Genomic DNA, 19,292 nt, shown 5'->3' with positions numbered 1-19,292 from the left:
ACTGCTGTGAACAGGTTTAAAGCTGTCTGTCACATAACTCCAAGAATTCAAATGGAATTTGTCCTCGGTGCTCTAAGGTTTCTGATATGCTCTGACAGAATTACATCTTATTTAGAGTTTCTGGTCTGGACAAAAACTCATTTCTCTCAAAGTCAAGGTCATTAATAAAGGTCTGTGCTGTCCAATATAGCAGCCACTAACCACATGTGGCTATTGAACACTTGAAATATGACTAGTCTCAGGTATGCTGTATGTGTAAAACATACACTGGATTTCAAATAGTAATTGTAAAAAAGAATGTACACTATCACATTAATATTTTTACATGTTCAATTTAAAAATTAATTTTCATATTAATTATGTTAAAATGATAATATTTTGAATATACTGGGGTTAAATAAAATATATTATTAATATTAATTTCACCTTTTTATGTTTTAAAATATGGCTACTGAAAAATTTAAATTATAGATTCTGGCTGTCATTGTATTTCTGTTGGGCAGGGCTGCTCTGGGCTGTATCTCAGTTTTGAGATGAGCCACAAGGAGGCAGTAGAGTGTGGTGATTAAGGGCAAGGGTACTTGGACAGAAAGTTTGAGGTTCAATTCCCACAAACTCTATTTCCTCACTAAGGGACCTTGGCACCTAACTTACCTTCTCCAAATTTTAGTTTCTCATTTATAAAAGAGGAAAAGTGATAGTGTCCTCCACTCAGGGATGATCAAATCTGAACTCATATCTAAGGAGATCACCTGGGTTCTTAGAAGGAGCATGAAGTTCTAGGTTCCAAAAAAAGAACACAATTTTTAAAAGTTAGCTGCCTAACGAGAAATAGATAGGGTATAAAACTTAAATAGTAAAACGGATCAAATAAAAACATATTTAAAATATTCTTATCCTCTTTATGCCTTTGACCCATTGCCAGTTAGAGCAGAAAGGAAAGCAGATCCAACGTGGAGTAAACGTGGATTAGTTTTGCTGTTTTCTGGGTCACCTCTCTCTGCTACTAAAGGACATAATGGAAACAAACCTTACTGTTTCCTGATTAAAAAAAACAGGAAGTTCCTTCCTCCCAAAAGGAAATCACATGCCATTTAATAGCTAAATATTAAGTAATTTTTGGATTGGAGAGTTATTTGGGCAGCATGGGTAATGGAAAGTGAATAGGACAGGGCAGGCAATCAGTCCTGGGTCAGCAGAGCTTGGGCCAAGGTCACATGAAATCTCTAAACCTTGGTTTCTTCATCTGTAAAATGGGGATGAGGATGAGAATGCCTCTCACAGTAGTGTTCAAGGTTAAATTAAATTATGGTTATAAAATCCACTTGTCTGTAAACTGGAAAATATTACATAAATATTAGCTACTATCATGATTTTATTCTACTGGATTCTAAAGACTCATCTACACAGATGGAGCCACTTTGCTCTCTGTTTAATGTGAAAGAGCAGAAGGTAAACAAGGGTGACTTTGTACCTGGCACTTAACCTTGGTTCCTATTCTTGGTTCCTATTCTTCCCTATCTAAAAGAGTCATTGGGAGGCCTTTATTATTATTATTATTATTATTTGCTGTACGCGGGCCTCTCACTGTTGTGGCATCTCCCGTTGCGGAGCACAGGCTCCGGACGCGCAGGCTCGGCGGCCATGGCTCACGGGCCCAGCCGCTCCGTGGCATGTGGTATCTTCCCGGACCGGGGCACGAACCCGCGTCCCCTGCATTAGCAGGCGGACTCTCAACCACTGTGCCACCAGGGAAGCCCCGGCCTTTATTATTTTTTTTAAAAAAGCACTCAGAGTCTTATACAAATGTGAAGCGTTTTTGGTTTGGATAATCACTGAGTTGATTTTACTGAAAAAGAGAAAAATCTTATGTTGAGTATCTAGGAGCCCCACCTACTGTGAAAAGTAGCCATTGCTATGTTCCAAAAAATATTTTCTTGTATTCTTAACTCACATACACTAATTCAAGGTAATAGTCAGAGGCAATAATATGTGAATTGAAAAAGGAAGGCTGCAGTATGCATCTCTCGTTCAGGTCTGGGCAAGATGAAATTTAAAAGAATCTCTGCCACCATTTCCAAGTAGGGCCACATTCAGCACAGTGTGATAATCTCAACTGTAGGATATCATTCCTAACAAGAACTCTCATTTTGTATCCAGGCCATCAAAGCTGGTTTCTTTGTTAAAAAAAAAAAAAAAAACTCATCTGTACTATTTTTCAAATCAGTACTATATAATGCTGGTATCCTAAAAGACATGAACAGGCTTTATCCACCCATTAAGTTATTTGGGCTCTAAGCTGGACACATACAGATGCAACAATGACTTTTAAAAATGAGTCCTTAGAACTTCACATAAATAAATAAGACCTCATAAAAATAGGAGAGTAAAATAAAAGCACCCTATTGACCTGTAAACAGTTATCTACAATAACGAGAACACATTTTCCCCACAGCTTTTGATTTGCTATTATTTTTAAAGAGAACGTACTAGTGCTAAAAGGCTTTTCTGTCACAGTGTGTACTTCTTCATTTACTAGTTTTTCATCACTCTCAATTTGTTTAAAATTTTAACAAGCTATCTAATTTTTTTTTTTTTTTTTTTGGCCACACGGCATGCAGGATCTTGGATCTCCAAGACCAGGGATCGAACCCGTGCCCCCTGCAGTGGAAGTGCAGAATCCTAACCGTTGGACCACCAGGGAATTCCCTAAACTGTCTAATTTAAAAAATTTATTAAGTTCATTTATTTTTTGCTGATTTATACTTTTATTTTTTTCATTTTAACTGTACTTTCCTTGTATTTCCTTATTTTGGTAGAGTATTCCCTTGATTTTGTGTTCCAGTATACGGATAAAGCCATTCTTAAACAAAACTTCAGCCTTGGGATGGCACCTATCACCTTATGTGATGTTAGACTGTTCTGTGATTACTTTACCCAATGCTTCTGTTCAAATGGGATTAAATAAGAACATGCATTAACACATGTGCACACTAAGAAAAAGGACTGATATCTCTATGCATATGTAAAATTCAAGGAGTGGGAGGGAGATGCAAGAGGGAGGGGATGTGGGGATATATGTATACATATAGCTGATTCACTTTGTTATACAGCAGAAACTAACGCAACATTGTAAAGCAATTAAACTCCAATAAAGATGTTTAAAAAATAAATAAATACAATAAAATTCAAGGAGTAAAAAATAACGTGAAGAAGATGCATCCACTGAGGTACTGTGGCAATTAAGCCCATCCTGTTAGGGAGAGGATAAAAGAACAAAGCAAACCATTAGCCCTAAAGGTACCAAATGTGCTCTGTGAAGTTCAGAGACAAGGAAACCAATTCAGTAAGTGTGTGGATTGTCAGCAACCTAACAAGCACAGATAAATGCATCACTACTTTCTGATTCTAACCATGTTCACCCTTTTATTCCCATTTCTGATGTCTTCAATCTTTTTTTTTTAACATCTTTATTGGGGTATAATTGCTTTACAATGGTGTGTTAGTTTCTGTTTTATAACAAAGTGAATCAGCTATACATATACATATATCCCCATATCTCTTTCCTCTTGCGTCTCCCTCCCTCCCTCCCTCCCTCCCTATCCCACCCCTCCAGGTGATCACAAAGCACAGAGCTGATCTCTCTGTGCTATGTGGCTGCTCCCCACTAGCTATCTGTTTTACAGTTGGTAGTGTATATATGTCCATGCCACTCTCTCACTTCGTCCCAGCTTACCCTTCCCCCTCCCTGTGTCCTCAAGTTCATTCTCTATATCTGCGTCTTTATTCCTGTCCTGCTCCTAGGTTCTTCAGAGCTTTTTTTTCTTTTTTTTTTTTTAAGATTCCATATATATGTGTTAGCATACGGTATTTGTTTTTCTCGTTCTGACTTACTTCACTCTGTATGACAGACTCTAGGTCCATCCACCTCACTACAAATAACTCAATTTTGTTTCTTTCTATGGCTGAGTAATATTCCATTGTATATATGTGCCACATCTTCTTTATCCATTCCTCTGTCGATGGACACTTAGGTTGCTTCCATGTCCTGGCTATTGTAAATAGAGCTGCAGTGAACATTTTGGTACATGACTCTTTTTGAATTATGGTTTTCTCAGGGTATATGCCCAGTAGTGGGATTGCTGGGTCGTATGGTAGTTCTATTTTTAGTGTTTTAAGGAACCTCCATACTGTTCTCCATAGTGGCTGTATCAATTTACATTCCCACCAACAGTGCAAGAGGGTTCCCTTTTCTCCACACCCTCTCAGCATTTATTGTTTGTAGATTTTTAGATGATGGCCATTCTGACTGGTGTGAGGTGATACCTCATTGTAGTTTTGATTTGCATTTCTCATGAAATTCTTGGGAAATGCCTACCAAAATTGATTGACTTTGGGAAATGCTGTATTCCATACTCCCTTCTTGAATATGCACAGGGCATTTAGCATATTAAAGATTCTTGCAATAAAGGAACTATCTTTGCTTAATTCAGCATCTCCTACGTTTATTTGTCCATGTAGCCATTCCCTCTTCCCAGCCCTCTACAGACAACCTATGAACATCTCCCAGAACTAATACTTCCAGAGAGACACTCTGGGAAATACTCTTTTTGATTGATAAGGGATAGAATTAATTCAGATGAATATTGCATCCTCCCAAAACTTGAAAACCCTAACTATTCTGCCCTAGGAAGAGGAGATAACACCACAACCAAATGAGTGTTGAAAAGGAAAGGATTTCTTGAAACTACAAGGTCTTCTGATCAAAGGTACACGTTCTACTTACCTAAGGAGATTCCCAAGATTGAAAAGAGCCCGGTTGTGCTGTGGATTTAGCTGGAGAGCCCTCTGATAGTACATCTTTGCCTCTGCTGTGTCTGTGGTCAGCGTTCCAAGGTTGTTCAGGGCACTTGCATGGCGCGGATACAACCTGAACGATTAGAAATATTAAGCCACGATTGTTCAAAAACTTCAAAGTTGGTCACAATTTGCTTGTTTTTCATCCTCCCCTCCTCGCCCCAGGTATGCCACAACAAAAATGAAACACTGAATTCTTCCTTTATTTTAATGGTATGTCTATGTCACATCTTAACAGTCAACCGTTTGTGTACCTGCAGGCAAATAAACATGGCAGGAAAGCAAGAAATTGACACATGGTGGCATAATTAAATTACCTCCAAAGAGTGCAAAAATAAATAGTATGCAAATCTACCGGGGTTGAATAAATTTAGCTTGGAGCCTACACTTACTTTCAACTTCCTTTGACTGAAAATCCTCATTGCCACCGGTGCTGACTTTCTGGCCTAGCGGGACTGCTGACTAGCTGCCTGTATAATGCCCACTATTTACACAAGATGTTGGGAGTTCCCTGGATGAGGGATCTTCATGAATATATTTGAATTGGAGCACCAGTAAAACCGCCATTATTGAGAAGGTGATACAAACATCTCCCCATAAAAATAAACTTTCTCCCTCAAAGGGCTCTCCGCCTTGACTCCTGTTCCATTTCGTCTCATTTCCCCGCTACTGTTATTTGACAACACCTGCTCTGATAGTGGCTAGGAATGAAACTCCTGACAAACATACAAAAATTTCAAAAGGCACAATGACGTGAAAACAGCGATCCTAATGTTCAAAAGCAAATGTAAAGGAGGACTGTGTACCCATCAGCAAGGCAAATTTATGGTGGTTAAGAAAGGAAGAGAATCAGTTTACTTCCTTAACTAGAAACTACGAGGAAGGCAAACCAGCCTGCTGCTGCACACACGGCTGAGTTGATTCTGCTGCGCTCAGAGCCGATGTGCTTAGTCGTCAAACAGGCTCACTCCATCTCTGTCACCCAGAGGATTTTGAATAAGCCTGTGGAGCTGGCTTTTAATGTAGGAAAGGCAAGGTAATGCCCAAGTAATAAAAACAGGATCTGTACTTGTCAAGTCTCTTGACAATCAAATGCCATGCTTGCCCCCTCCCAGCCTGTTCCGTACCTTCTAAGAAGATCAATTTAATTTGGGGACAGAAGGGGTTCCTATTAAAAGGTCAAGGAAGACAAGCTGCATAGCTTTTTTTTTTTTTTTAATCTTTGCCTAACCCAGAGTTTCCTAACTATATTGGACCATGTAATCCTCCCTTCCTTACCGCCTTATAGCTCAGCTATTAGCATCCCTCAGTATTTTCAGGAAGACAATCTGTGTAATGCCCCTCCTGAATGATAAGGGACAGAATCAATTCAGATGAATGTTATGTCCTCCCAAGGCTTGAAAGCCCTAATTATTCACAATAATTCTGTAGGCTGTTGGGAGAGATACATTATGAGAGGAAGTTGGGAAAAAAACACACACACACAACGTGTTTGCTTCTTTCTGGTAACTTTAATTAGCAAAAACAACCTGAGGGTACCTGGCACCAGTCCCTTAACACCCACCCTCACAGTTCCTGGGGTACACAAGTCCTTGGTGCTCTCTCATAGATGCCTCTACAGGACATCAGAGCTAAGAGAAGATGCTCTCGTACCTGCCCACTCATTCCATGCCCAGAACAGCCTCCTGGGAAGCTGTGTCTAAGAATTACTTTGGGAATGGTTACAGAGAGCATATCACAGCCAGGACTTTAATTCTTCCAATTAAAAAAATTTTTTGGATGTTGAGCAAAGCTCTCTGACTTCCAAAAGATTTAAGAGGGGGGTCCTGTGAACATGGTGAGAACAGTTCTTATTTTTTCTCTGATGACGAACAGCAAGAGAAAGCATCCTGGTGACCTCTGCCTTCCCAGAAGAGGCAATTTCTTAAAACTTGGTCTTTTCCTTACTTCTTTATAGGCTTTGGAGCCCTCAAAATAAATGTCTGAGGCGAAAGCACTAAATATGGGAAAGGACAGCCTAAATTCAGTAAGAGCATCTACGATGGACTCCCTGTCACGCAGTTGCCCTCTCCCGCTGCTTATCAACCCACCTTTTTGGACTTTATCACCATCCCACTGCCATTTAAAGGAACGGCATGGGGGTCTTCCCTAGTGGCACAGTGGTTAAGAATTCGCCTGCCAATGGAGGGGGCACGGGTTCAACCCCTGGTCCGGGAAGATCCCACATGCTGCGGAGCAACTAAGCCCATGCGCCACAACTACTGAAGCCTGTGTGCCTAGAGCCCGTGCTCCACAACAAGAGAAGCCACCGCAACTAGAGAAAGCCCACGCCCAGCAACGAAGACCCAACGCTGCCCAAAATAAATAAATAAATAAATTTAAAGGAATGCATGTATTGACATAATACTTTCCAAGTTCACTGACTACAAAAATTTTTCTCTCCCTTTTTTTTTCAAACCAGAAACAGAACATAAGTTCACAATGAACTCTCAAAAACAGAAACAAGCAGTGAGAAGGGAAGTAAAGAGAAACAAATATAAATACTATGAGAGAAAAAAAGGTCTTTAGCATGCCTTGTGCTCCAAGCTTAGGACAGGGCTTTGTGGTCAGGCACAGGCAGCGAAGAGGCTTTGTGTTAACAGAGTCCCAACCTGTCCAGGAAGGGGATTGCTGACATCTATAGTGATTTACTGAATCTACTGCCACTCACAGCCCTCCACCTGGAAAACGTGTCATATTGTTTACTCCTGGTAATAGTAAAGATCTGCTAGCGACAGCCCCTCCCTCTGCGCATCTGATTAAGTTCACCTAATCATGAGCAAGCATTACATTATTTATGAAACAAAGCTGAATTTCATAAAAAGGGTTCTTTAAGCAGGTCAAGAAAAAATTATCACTTTTAATTTTGATTTTTATATAGAAGTAGACATTTTCTTAAAACATATACTCTTCTCTTGTTTACTGAAGACCTATGCAAGGATGAAACTTATTTTTGTGTGTTTACTTTTAAAATAAACTTGTTTAAATGAGCTTGGGTCTAATTCAACCCTGAGGTCTCCAAGAGGGGAATTCTCTATTAGAAAGATGAATAATTTAAGAGATGTCTATGTTGCTACATCAATTGTCAGGATAAATTAAGTGTGTCTTGACTTTGACACCTGCAGGTATGTTTTACAAAAGTTCTGGTAGTGATTATTCCCTTCCCCATGTAAAGAACCTTGACAAAAGCTTCACTGAAAAGAAGAGTGGTAATTTTCAGGCCTGTTTTTTTTGTTTGTTTGTTTGTTTTTGAGGTACGCGGGCTTCTCACTGTTGTGGCCTCTCCCGTTGCGGAGCACAGGCTCCGGCCGTGCAGGCTCAGTGGCCGTGGCTCACGGGCCCAGCTGCTCCGCGGCATGTGGGATCTTCCCAGACCGGGGCACGAACCCATGTCCCCTGCATCGGCAGGCGGACTCTCAACCACTGCGCCACCAGCGAAGCCCCAGGCCTGTTTTTTTAAGACCAGCGTGAACAGCCACTGGATTTTCTTTCTCAGTCTTACTCAACATTTATATTGTATATGGGGGCTCTCTCGCTATTTCCTTATTATTATGTTTTAAAATTTCACTGAGTTAAATTTTTAAAATTTATTATAGGGAAAATATATAATATTGTCAAATAGTTCTGGGGTATAAGAAAGTTTATTCTTTCTGTTTAAAAAAGAAATCTAGGTATAGAGATATAATTCTATGAGCTGAAGAGAATATTTTTCAAGTATTGTATGATTTATATTCTCAATTTATATTCTCTATGATTTATATTCCCATTTGAGCATTGAAGGGCTTCTTACTTTTTATCTGGTGGCCTTCCCTTAAGCAGAATTCATAAAGTAGGTAGTTAAGGACGTTATTATTCTCCTCCATTCCCAGACAACTTATCTCTGAAGAATGAATACCAGCAACATGTTAACAGGAAATCATCACTGTGAGGGAACAGTTGCCTAAGTGAAAACCAGAAGGCAGGAGCAAAAGAAAATGGGTCTAAAAAAACCTAGCATGTATTAGTGATACTTTACATTTTAGAGTGCTTTCCCATATACTATCTCATTTAACCTTCTAATTCTTCAAGTAGAATTATTGTACTATTTTAAAGTTGAGGACGGGAGGATGGGAGAAATTAAAGAAAAAATAAATTACTTTTTTTAAAAAAAGAAATATTTTCAGGAGTTGTGTTCTTAAGTGTTAAAAGTCAGATGGTTCCTGTAAATCTATTTATTTTCTCAAACAATCATGAGTCATTCAACCTTCAGCAAATAAATATACTGCTATCAATTAGAGCTTCTATTCAGAATAATTTCCCTTTCTATCCTTGGGCCAGTGCATTCAGCTGTGATCCTATACGAACTACTTCTCAGTGACAGAAGTGAAATAAAGTCAATACTCAGGAAACGTGGCTGAGATTCTTCTTCGCTGGGAAAACTTGTCTCCTGCCATACAAAATACTCATGGTATCTCTAAAAAGCACAGTATCATGGGAAGCTATTTGGAACTAACAACATCCAGTAAGTGTTTAAGGCACAGATACATGCTCTCCGATCTACTGTTCTTAAGCTTCAATCTCAACTAAAGATCCATAGAGATAAGATGTATATGACTAAAGTTTAGTTTTATATTTTATTCAGTCATTTACTTTAAATTTTGTACAATCTGTTCAAAAGTTAAGAATTCTATTACTTTTTCATTATTAGAGTACCTTCTAAGGCATTTCATTGTTCAAGCAAGACCGTATGTATCATGTGCTCCACTTTGCAATTTCCTTTCAGAATATACACACCCTGATTTATTTATCTGATTTTCGTTCCACACATTAATTTATTTGAGGTTAACTATGCTAAGGTCAGATGTTTATTTTCTATTTTTTCTATTTCCTGTTGAGAAAAAAAAGAATCCAAAAGAAAAACATGACTGGGAAAAAATTTCAACCATGAGATCCAAATTTCACAGAACTAAAAAATACCCAAAGTAAACTTCATTACAGGAGTCAGCGGCAGCCGCAGCATATTTTCATTCATTCTAGTCCCTGCCATTTCTCAAGCGCCTGATTATAAAATTTGAATCATCATGTCATTAAAGTGCACCAGAATGACATTGATCATTTACCAGTCTGCTCCTTTAATTGTCTGAAATCGCCATTAACACCCAGCAGTAAGTCTTGCCACTTTCTTTTGGTACCGTACTCCTTCCCATCCATTAGATAGTCTTGGAAAAAAACCTCAAATGCAATTTAGGGAAGTACGACACACTCCAGTGAGGGGCCAACTAAGTTATCTGATCTCTCACAATGGATGACCTCTAGTAGAGATCCAGGAGGACTCCGCCCAATTGACTTTTCAAAACAATTTAGAGTAAAACCATGCCCTCAGGAAATGACTCATTTTAAGTGGCTGAATTTTCCTGATTCCTGAGAATTTTCCTCTGGAGGTTGGGAAATGTATTGAATTAAATACTTCCTTACACTTTTTTTTTTTTTGCGGTACGCGGGCCTCTCACTGTTGTGGCCTCTCCCGTCGCGGAGCACAGGCTCCGGATGCACAGGCTCAGCGGCCATGGCTCACGGGGCCTAGCCGCTCCAGGGCATGTGGGATCTTCCCGGACCAGGGCACGAACGCATGTCCCCTGCATCGGCAGGCGGACTCTCAACCACTGCGCCACCAGGGAAGCCCCTTCCTTGCTCTTTTAAATAGAAAATAGTGAACATATTTTACCTTTTCTCAAGGGCTTGGGGTGACCATGGTGAACTTTGGTTTTTGCGGCAGATGAATGGGAAATTACTTTGGTGGAGTGGAAATATAACTGTGATTGGAGTCAGAAGCCATGGGTGACTTTCTTGCTGTGTGACTTTGAACTTATGTCTGTGTTTTAGTTGCTCTCTCTATAACAATAAGGTCCATAACATATTAATCCTCTGTGTGAACAGATAGGATGGTGGATATAAGATGTCCACCTCATACCTGATACACTCCATACATTTGATGTTCTGGGGTTGGCTACAGGACCTCTGGGTGGGTGTACTTGGCTCTCTCCAGAGCCCTAATGAACCCATGCCAGCAGGAAGCTGCCAGCTCTCTTTTCACGTGGATTTCTCATCCTCCAAAAAATCATTCTCCTCACTGCTAAGGCCTCTGACTTGCTTCCATCAGTCAAAATAACCTCCATTATTTCTTCATCACTAACCCAATGCACACTCAGGTTGTCTTGTATCCATCCGTTTGTCCCACACCGCAGGTGCTCAGCTGTGAAGGACATTTGGCCTTCTTCATTTTAAGAATGTAGAATGTTCCTTGTCAAGCACTCACTCCAACAAAGTCTGTCAATCTTTCATCATCTGAAGCAAATGATCCCCACAGGCACCAGAGCAATTTCCTTCAAGCCTTTCTGATATGCTCAACACCAAACGGAATTCCCGACACGCACAATTTTAAGAGCTACATCCAAGGTTGTAAGGAGATTCAAAGTCTTATGTGACAGATCAATGTGCTCACAGAACCTTTATCACAGCATGGATAGCACTCTGGCTGTTAGATTGACTTAGGAAAAAAAGACAGTGGTGGGTAGGAAGAGTGTGTCCATGTCTGCAGTTAATAAGTGTCAACCAAGGACATCATGAGGGGTTGGGAGGGAAAGGCGTGTGTATCCTGAAGATCCACCTCAGGAATTGGGGGTCACCACTGGCATGTAATGGGAATGGGCAGTAGCTAGGGGTGTTAAATGTGTGTAAGCATATTAGAGGGTGGAAACTGCAGTGGAGAAAAATGAAGCGAAGCAGAGGAACAGGGTATGCTGGGGTTGGTAGGGGGACCAGGGTAGGCCTCGCAGACAAGATGACATCACCTGAAGAGTCCTGAAGGGAGGGAGGGAAGCAGCCATTTAGAGAAGGAGGGGAAGTGTTCTGGGAAGAAGGAAGGACAAATACAGAGCCTCTGTAATATGTGTGAATGAGAAATGTTCCCTGCCAGTATCAGTAAACAAAGGATGTTGCAGCCATCTAGCCATCACATTACAGCCACCCGGATGGTGAGCCCTGAGGGAACTCAGGATAGAAACAGGATGTCCACCATCTAGCAGTTGGCAGCTGCAGCCACCCTCAGTGGTGCACCCCAAGGAGACTCAGGAAGAGAAAGCACAGGATACTGGCCCCAGATAGCTCAGGTGCATATCAAAGGAGTGATTTCAGTGAGCCCAGACTCTTGCATCTTCCCACACACAGAAAAGCACTAAATTCCTTAACTTGAGATAACTAGTTTTCTTTAATTAACAGTAATCTTTTGATGTTCTGACTACCTGGTCTGTGTTGCAAAAACCCTTATACATCCTGGATCCGCCCACTTGCTTCTTCGGAGCAGTCTCTCAGCGTTATCTGAGATGCTGTGTCTCGGGCTTAAGTTCTCAGTTTTGTCCCCGGAATAAAACGTAACTCTCAACTTTTAGGTCATGCATTTTTTTTTCCAATTGCCATAAGAATGTGATGACTGGTGTGTGCCTGGAGCCCCGTCTGGCTGGAGCTGAGACAGCAAGAGGTGTAGTAGGAGGTAAGGTCTGAGAGGCAGGGGGACCAGATGGTGCAGGACGTGGAGACCACTGCACGGGGCCCTGATTCTCAGAGCGAGCAGAACGTTCTGAGCACAGGATTACTATGAACTTCCCTGTGGCTGCTGGGTTGAGAACAGACTGAAGGAGGGGAGGAAGGAGAAGTGAAAATGGGGGAAACCAGAGAACACTGCAGTAATCCAGGTGAGAGATGATGGGCAGTGGAGGCGGAGAAAAGTGGTCAGATTGGGGGTGTATTAATAACATTCACCGAGTTTATCATGGCCAGGTATTTAGACACTGCTTTACACCTTGTATGTGAATTATTCCAGCCCTATGAGGTAGGTAACACCACTCTTCTCATTTTAACAAAAAATCTAAATGATATTCTGTTGAACTGTCATATTTACTTATATAAGAAATCATCAATTAAGCCAGTGTAGTGGGTGTTGTCTTATACCACCCAGATACCCCTCAAGTCTGAGGCACTTGACAGCTCACAGCTGAGTTCTTCTCTGGGCATTGCTTTACCCGAGGCTGCTCTTCTCTGCCTGGGGCCAGTGATTGGTTGATAGCGGGTATAAAGGTTCCATCTCTTTCATGACAACTCTGAGGGGCCACCCCATCTCCAGAGCTCCCTAAGGGCTCCTCTGAGCCCCTGAAAATGCACTGTATCTCTCCTTCCCCCCCTGCCCATCTTGCTTCCCTGGCGTTCCAGAGAGCACTCCTTAATGAACTTCCTGCTTGCTAATCTCTGCCTTGGATTTTGTTTCCTGGGGAACCGCAGTGAGGTTTTGAAGTGAAATGGTGGTTTAAGGCAGAAAGAAGAGAAAGCAGATGTTTTTGAATATAAATTATAGAACTTTCATTTTGAAATATAGTCTGTAAGTATGGCCACAATATGACTAAAATTCTAGTTTTCTAAATGAATTCCTAAATCAATTTCTTGGATTTAGTGAATAAAGCTGCTAGACTTAATTAACACAAAATATACATAGTGAGAATATAATTTCATCAACAAAAAGGAACAAACATGATTTCAATTGTGCTACCGGAAAGCATATTTAGACATTTATAAATAAAAGTACCACACCAATGGAAGAACCCCTCTCCACTTGTTAAACTTGGTTAACAAATGGTATTGGAATTTTCAATCTTTCCAGAAATATATGGCAGCTGGTATCTAAGGCCACCTGTAGTCATAAGAGTTATTTTAAATGTTCATTCAAAATAGCCTGGGTAAAGAAGGACTTCTTAAATAATCATTAAATCCTGATTTAAAAAGAAGTTCAAACTCTACCAGTTTTATAGACAACATTTTTCAAAGGAATTATAATAAGCTTATTGATATACTCAGGACATCAATGAGCAGTGGGTTCATTAGACATAGATGTCTTTACACTCTAACGATATGGCTTTCTTCAATAATCATTGTCTTATTACTTCCTTCTCCCACATACACTTATTAGAGTCTAATGGAGTCTCTTTGTAGACTTCCAGTTATCCACACAGGAGGGAATACAAAGAATGAGAGCAGTGGGTACCATTATCATAAAAAGTCTCTATCTTATGCATTAAAAAATTCCAATCAGAAAGATTTTAGCTTCTCCTTTCCCACGAGTTAGCCAATTAAATATCAATTGTAGACTTATTTTGTACAGGAGTTTTAAAAGTACATTTCTTTCCTTTTAGTTATACCAATAAGAAGAGCCTGGTCAGGGACTTCAACCCCCCCCCCCCACCCATGAACACAGTTTTCTTTCCCTTCAGATTTTCTATTTAAAACATCAACAGCAGATACATTAGGAGTGGACAAGGCCCCTCTAAGGATACCAAGGCTGCCCAAACACACCTGAGTTCCCTCAGGGCAGGGTAATGCATCTCCTACTCAATAGGACTTATGGGAGGGGGGACACCTTAGATGATTTCTGTGTATTTCATGTGAAACCATACCTGTGAAAAGAAAATAGCTATCTGGGTGACTGAGGATCACAGCCCTTTTATAAGGATGAAATCCTGCATGTGGCTGATATCCAACCACCAGGGGCGCATCAGCTAGTCTAGGTATGGCAGGGGCTTACTGTAGAGGCTGGAGGGAAGAGGACATCTAAGTGAACAAATGTTCAGTGAAACATGGGGCATTTTCCTGCTGACAGTGAAGAGACTTTGTTGATCCACCTGAACAAAGGTGAACTCTATTCTCATTCCCAGGTTCAGGGTTCTTGATGACCAGCCCGTATTAACCAACCATTAATTGAGCCTTGCAAGAAATCTAATTATAAGATGAAAAACAATTTCCATGAGACTCTATCACCTATAATGAAGACTCTTTTAAAAGTCTCTTAATTGTGTCATCAGATTTGCAGATGTTCTCTGTTCTCTGTAAAACATATTGGTGGATGCCTATAACATAATAAACCTTCTCTATAAGCCTGGGCCCTTCTGCTCCCTTAAGTTAAGCTACATGACTGCTAAGAGCCAGTTGTTCTTATTAACAGATTTATTCTAGTTGTTTATTGCAATTGCACAATATAATGAAATACCTTGCAAACTGATAAAATATAAAAGTAAAAAAGAGCTGTGATTTTTATGAAAACTAAAAAATACTCTGGAAATACTCAAAACAGGGAAGTCACTCAAAAAAATTGCTGTTGAATTCGATGTAAGATTAATTGTAAAAGGCTGGAGGAGAAAAACCAGAAAAATCTCAGATAGCCTGTACATTTTGATTCCACTTTAAAAATGATCACGACAGAAATGAACTGTGGTTGTATTTTTTGCAGATTCTAATCGGTAGACTCTTACTCAAAGAAAAAACTTGGTTTGACATTAGAAGACTTGGTGAATGGACATACACGTAAAATTTTAGGGCACAATAAAACATTCAAGAGTGTGCATGATTTGTTTTATGATTCTTCACTTTTAACTGACTTTTTAAGGTAATCAACAAGCTACCGGCCAAGTACACATTCAATGTCTTCTGCACTTTATTTGGGCAGGGCCACTATCTTTTCTTTTGGGCTTACTGAATGAGTCATTTCATGGGAGTTTCTGTATAGGAAGAGCTGAATGGCTGGGTGGATTTTCTGTTAGGGAACCGCTGACCGAAACCGCCCACCCTGGCCAGGCACATTAATAAGTGCTTGCATGAGTTGTCTCACAACAGGAGGTCCCGATAAGGAACACCGTGCTGCCAAAACTAACCAGGAGAATTCAGGAGGGGCCGAAAGGAGGGAGGGAGGAGATGCCATAGTATGTCCTGCCCACCTCCCAGAAACCCTCATGCTAGAATCCACCTTGGCTGAGAGAGACGCACACCACCAGGAAGGACCCTGAGTCAGACCAAATATGGGCACAAACAAGATGATTGGCCAGAGACAACCTGGAAAGCTAACCCATTACCATAAAACCTAAGACTGCGAGCCACATGGCAGAGCAGTTCTCTTGGGTTCCCTTACCCTGCTGCTCTCTGCCCGGGCACCCCTTCCCAATAAAGTTTTTTGCTTTGTCAGCACTGTGTCTCCTCGGACAATTCATTTCTGAGTGTTAGACAAGAGCCCAGTTCCGGACCTGGGAAGGGGCCCCTCTTCCAGTAACATTTCTGCTCCCATCATACGAGGTGAAAATAGTAGAAACCTTGTCTAGAGTAACTCAATGGTCAGAAAGCTGTGAAGGCATATGGTAGCTCCACCAGTGGTGTTCTGATTTTCCAGCATAAACAATCCCAAACTTTATAACACCCTATTAGGTATAAATATGAGAGAGCCACTCCTCACAGAAAGGAAAGCTTACATTTGTGTTTATGGAGGATTTAAGGAAAGTATTCTGACAACTTTCTTTGACGATTTGGGTCTTAACCTGACTCTGTATCCCCAGCTGCAGCATTTTTCAGGGGAGATGTCCCTTGTGCTACAGAAATATAATACCTGAGGTGCACCAAAATGGAGAAGTCGGTCAGTGGAATTTTTACATTTAAAAAATAGAATAAAGTTAAAAAGCAGAAGAATATTCGTGTCATATATAATTACCAATTTAATATAGTGTTATTTTTAGAACTGTAAGCCAGCCAAAAACATATTGGTATAGATACAACCCTAATGACCAATTTCACCATTGCCTTTGAATCTATACAGTCATTACAACAGGAATGAATAACTGTTGGGGCTGATTTCAGATAATACCACCTTTAATCCTGCATTTCCCTAATCATTCTCTTTATTGCTGTTGCAGACGTGGAGAACATCAAGATACACCAAAGGTGAAGTAGGGTGGAGCAGCTGGGAGGGGAGGAATCCCTGTGTTAGCAACCTCCACAGAGGAGTTATATTCAAGTAAGGGCAGTCTTCCAGTTACATAGGATAAATAATCATCAAAATGATGAATAGTCCCAGTATTTTCCTTTTCTAACACAAAGAGTGACAATTTACTTAAATTAAAAAAAAAAAAAAGAAAGAAAGAAACAGGGCTTCCCTGGTGGCGCAGTGGTTGAGAGTCCGCCTGCCGATGCAGGGGACGCGGGTTCGTGCCCCGGTCTGGGAAGATCCCACATGCCACGGAGCGGCTGGGCCCGTGAGCCATGGCCGCTGAGCCTGCGCGTCCGGAGCCTGTGCTCCGCAACGGGAGAGGCCACAACAGTGAGAGGCCCGCGTACCACAACAAAACAAAACAAAACAAAACAAAACAAAAAACACCACATCCATTGAAAATTCACCATGGAGGTATCCATAACAAAAATGATGATACTTTAAATCAGAAATATTTTGAGCCTGGTCTGAGATGATGAAATATTTCACTAATTACTATGCAGTATATTCTTAGCTTTAATTGTCTTTACCCCATTTCTCAAGGACAAGTTTCTTCCACAAGGACAGTTGCTGAAGCAAACATTTACTTTTATTGACAGTGGAAGTCCCAACCAGCTACTGTAATTTTGTAAGGTCAGCTGCCAGAGAATTTTGCTTAATTTACACCTTTTCCCCAAGCTGTGCCTTAAGGTCTGCCTTATTTTTCCATTTGAACTTCACAGAAAATAGTCTGTTAGAATGAAACAAATTTTAAAAGATACTGATATACTTCCCTCCAACCAATATTTTTCAGGCAAACTTACTGCTCTTTTCTTCCCTTTAAGAATGCCACCTAAAATCATGAAACACTAATTAATTATTAAAGCCAAAACACACTTTATTTGCTTAAATGTCCCTTGAAGGAACATGCTTTTTTTTTTTTAATTTTTATTTTATATTGAGAATAGTTGATTAACAATGTTGGATTACTTTCAGGAGTACAGAAAAGTGATTCAGTTATACATATATCTATTCTTTTTCAAATTCTTTTCCCATTTAGGTTATTACAGAATATTGAGCAGAATTCCCTGTGCTATACAATTGGTCCTTGTTGGTTACCCATTTTGAATATAGCAGTGTGTACATGTCAATCCCAAACTCCCAATCTATCCTTCCCCTCCACCCTTCCCTGCTGGTAACCATAGTTCATTGCCTAGGTCTGTGAGTCTGTTTCTGTCTTGTAAATATGTTCATTTGTATCACTTTTTTTTTTTGGCGGGGGGAACATGCCTTTTTAAAAATAACATTTCCTCATTTCAAAAATAATACATGCTCATCGTGGGACTCTGAAGCACAATAGAAAGTATAAAGAAAAAATTAAACCATAATCTCACCAACCAGAGATAAGCACTGGAAATATCTGCATAAACTGGCTTGCAGTGAAAAATATGATTCTTTATTAAATCTTATTGTGTGTCTGTGTGTGTGGTACGAGGGCCTCTCACTGTTGTGGCCTCTCCCGTTGCGGAGCACAGGCTCCGGACGCGCAGGCTCAGCGGCCATGGCTCACGCGCAGGCTCAGCGGCCATGGCTCATAGGCGCAGCCGCTCCGCGGCATGTGGGATCCTCCCAGATCGGGGCACGAACCCGTGTCCCCTGCATCGGCAGGCGGACTCTCAACCACTGTGCCACCAGGGAAGACCCTTTATTAAATCTTTAAAAATGTCTTCTATTTCTTAATAAAAACTTCTTTCCTCAATAAAAAGCTTTGTTACAATTATTCCTCTTGAATTTATATTTCTTGTTATCTTTGGAAAAGTATTTAGCAGGGAACTTGATGTGTACAGTTAAAAATTTTTGCCATATTGAATACTAAATAACAGGTCCTAAAGTCTAAAAGATTTGATTGATGAACAACGTACTTAGGTAGAACACTGTTCAAAAGGATAACTTTAAAAATTAGGTCAGTTACTTTAAGAATGACAATTTCAAACTAAGCTTTGAGACAATCTTTAGAGGGAACTTCAGTGAAATGTATGATTTGTTTGGTACACATATTTTAGAGTGTGTCCCAAAGTGAAACAGTATCAGAAAATTCATCCAAATGTGGGACATACTGCAGAGGCATGGAAACCTCTTTGAAAAACTCCTGTGAGCTTCACATTATTCAATAAAGGAGAGGATTTGCCCACATTGGGAGATTCCAAGGCTGTGTTTGCTTATCACGTCTCCACACGTTCCAGGTTAAACACATTTACTATCTGGGATCTCTTAGGGAAGACTACCTTGAAAGTCAGAGTTGCAATTTAAAAGAGTACCTAAGAGCAATGCAGACAGCTGCTGGTAACACAGACCTTAAATTTGAATTTCCCTTAAAAGTCATCTCTAAAGCCATGTTTGGTATATTCTCTTTCAGTGGATGAGTGTAAGGAGAGTGTCAGGGCTGTTCATATTTTAAATTAAAAAATTTTTTTAAAACATTAGAAAAACATATACTGTATATATATATTTATGTATATACATACCTTATTAATATAGTCCCAATATGGTAATCAAGTGTCTTCTCATTTTCCTTCTCTTTAATACA

General features: G+C 40.3%; 1 protein-coding gene across 4 annotated transcripts in view; it reads right to left on the bottom strand.

Moving 5' to 3' along the window:
- Positions 1–19,292, bottom strand: part of TMTC1 (transmembrane O-mannosyltransferase targeting cadherins 1) — a 264,581-nt gene that overhangs the window by 48,634 nt on the left and 196,655 nt on the right. For all 4 annotated transcript variants that reach the window (XM_032646464.1, XM_032646467.1, XM_032646465.1 and 1 more), the window contains one exon: positions 4,787–4,930. In XM_032646464.1, coding sequence (XP_032502355.1) covers positions 4,787–4,930 — 144 coding nt within the window. The remainder of the gene's footprint in view (positions 1–4,786; positions 4,931–19,292) is intronic.

Source organism: Phocoena sinus, chromosome 10 (genome assembly GCF_008692025.1).
Source record: "Phocoena sinus isolate mPhoSin1 chromosome 10, mPhoSin1.pri, whole genome shotgun sequence".
NCBI classification, from domain to species: domain Eukaryota; kingdom Metazoa; phylum Chordata; class Mammalia; order Artiodactyla; family Phocoenidae; genus Phocoena; species Phocoena sinus.
The sequence above is the reverse complement of the archived record's forward strand: the minus strand, read 5'-3'. Positions and strand labels throughout refer to the sequence as shown.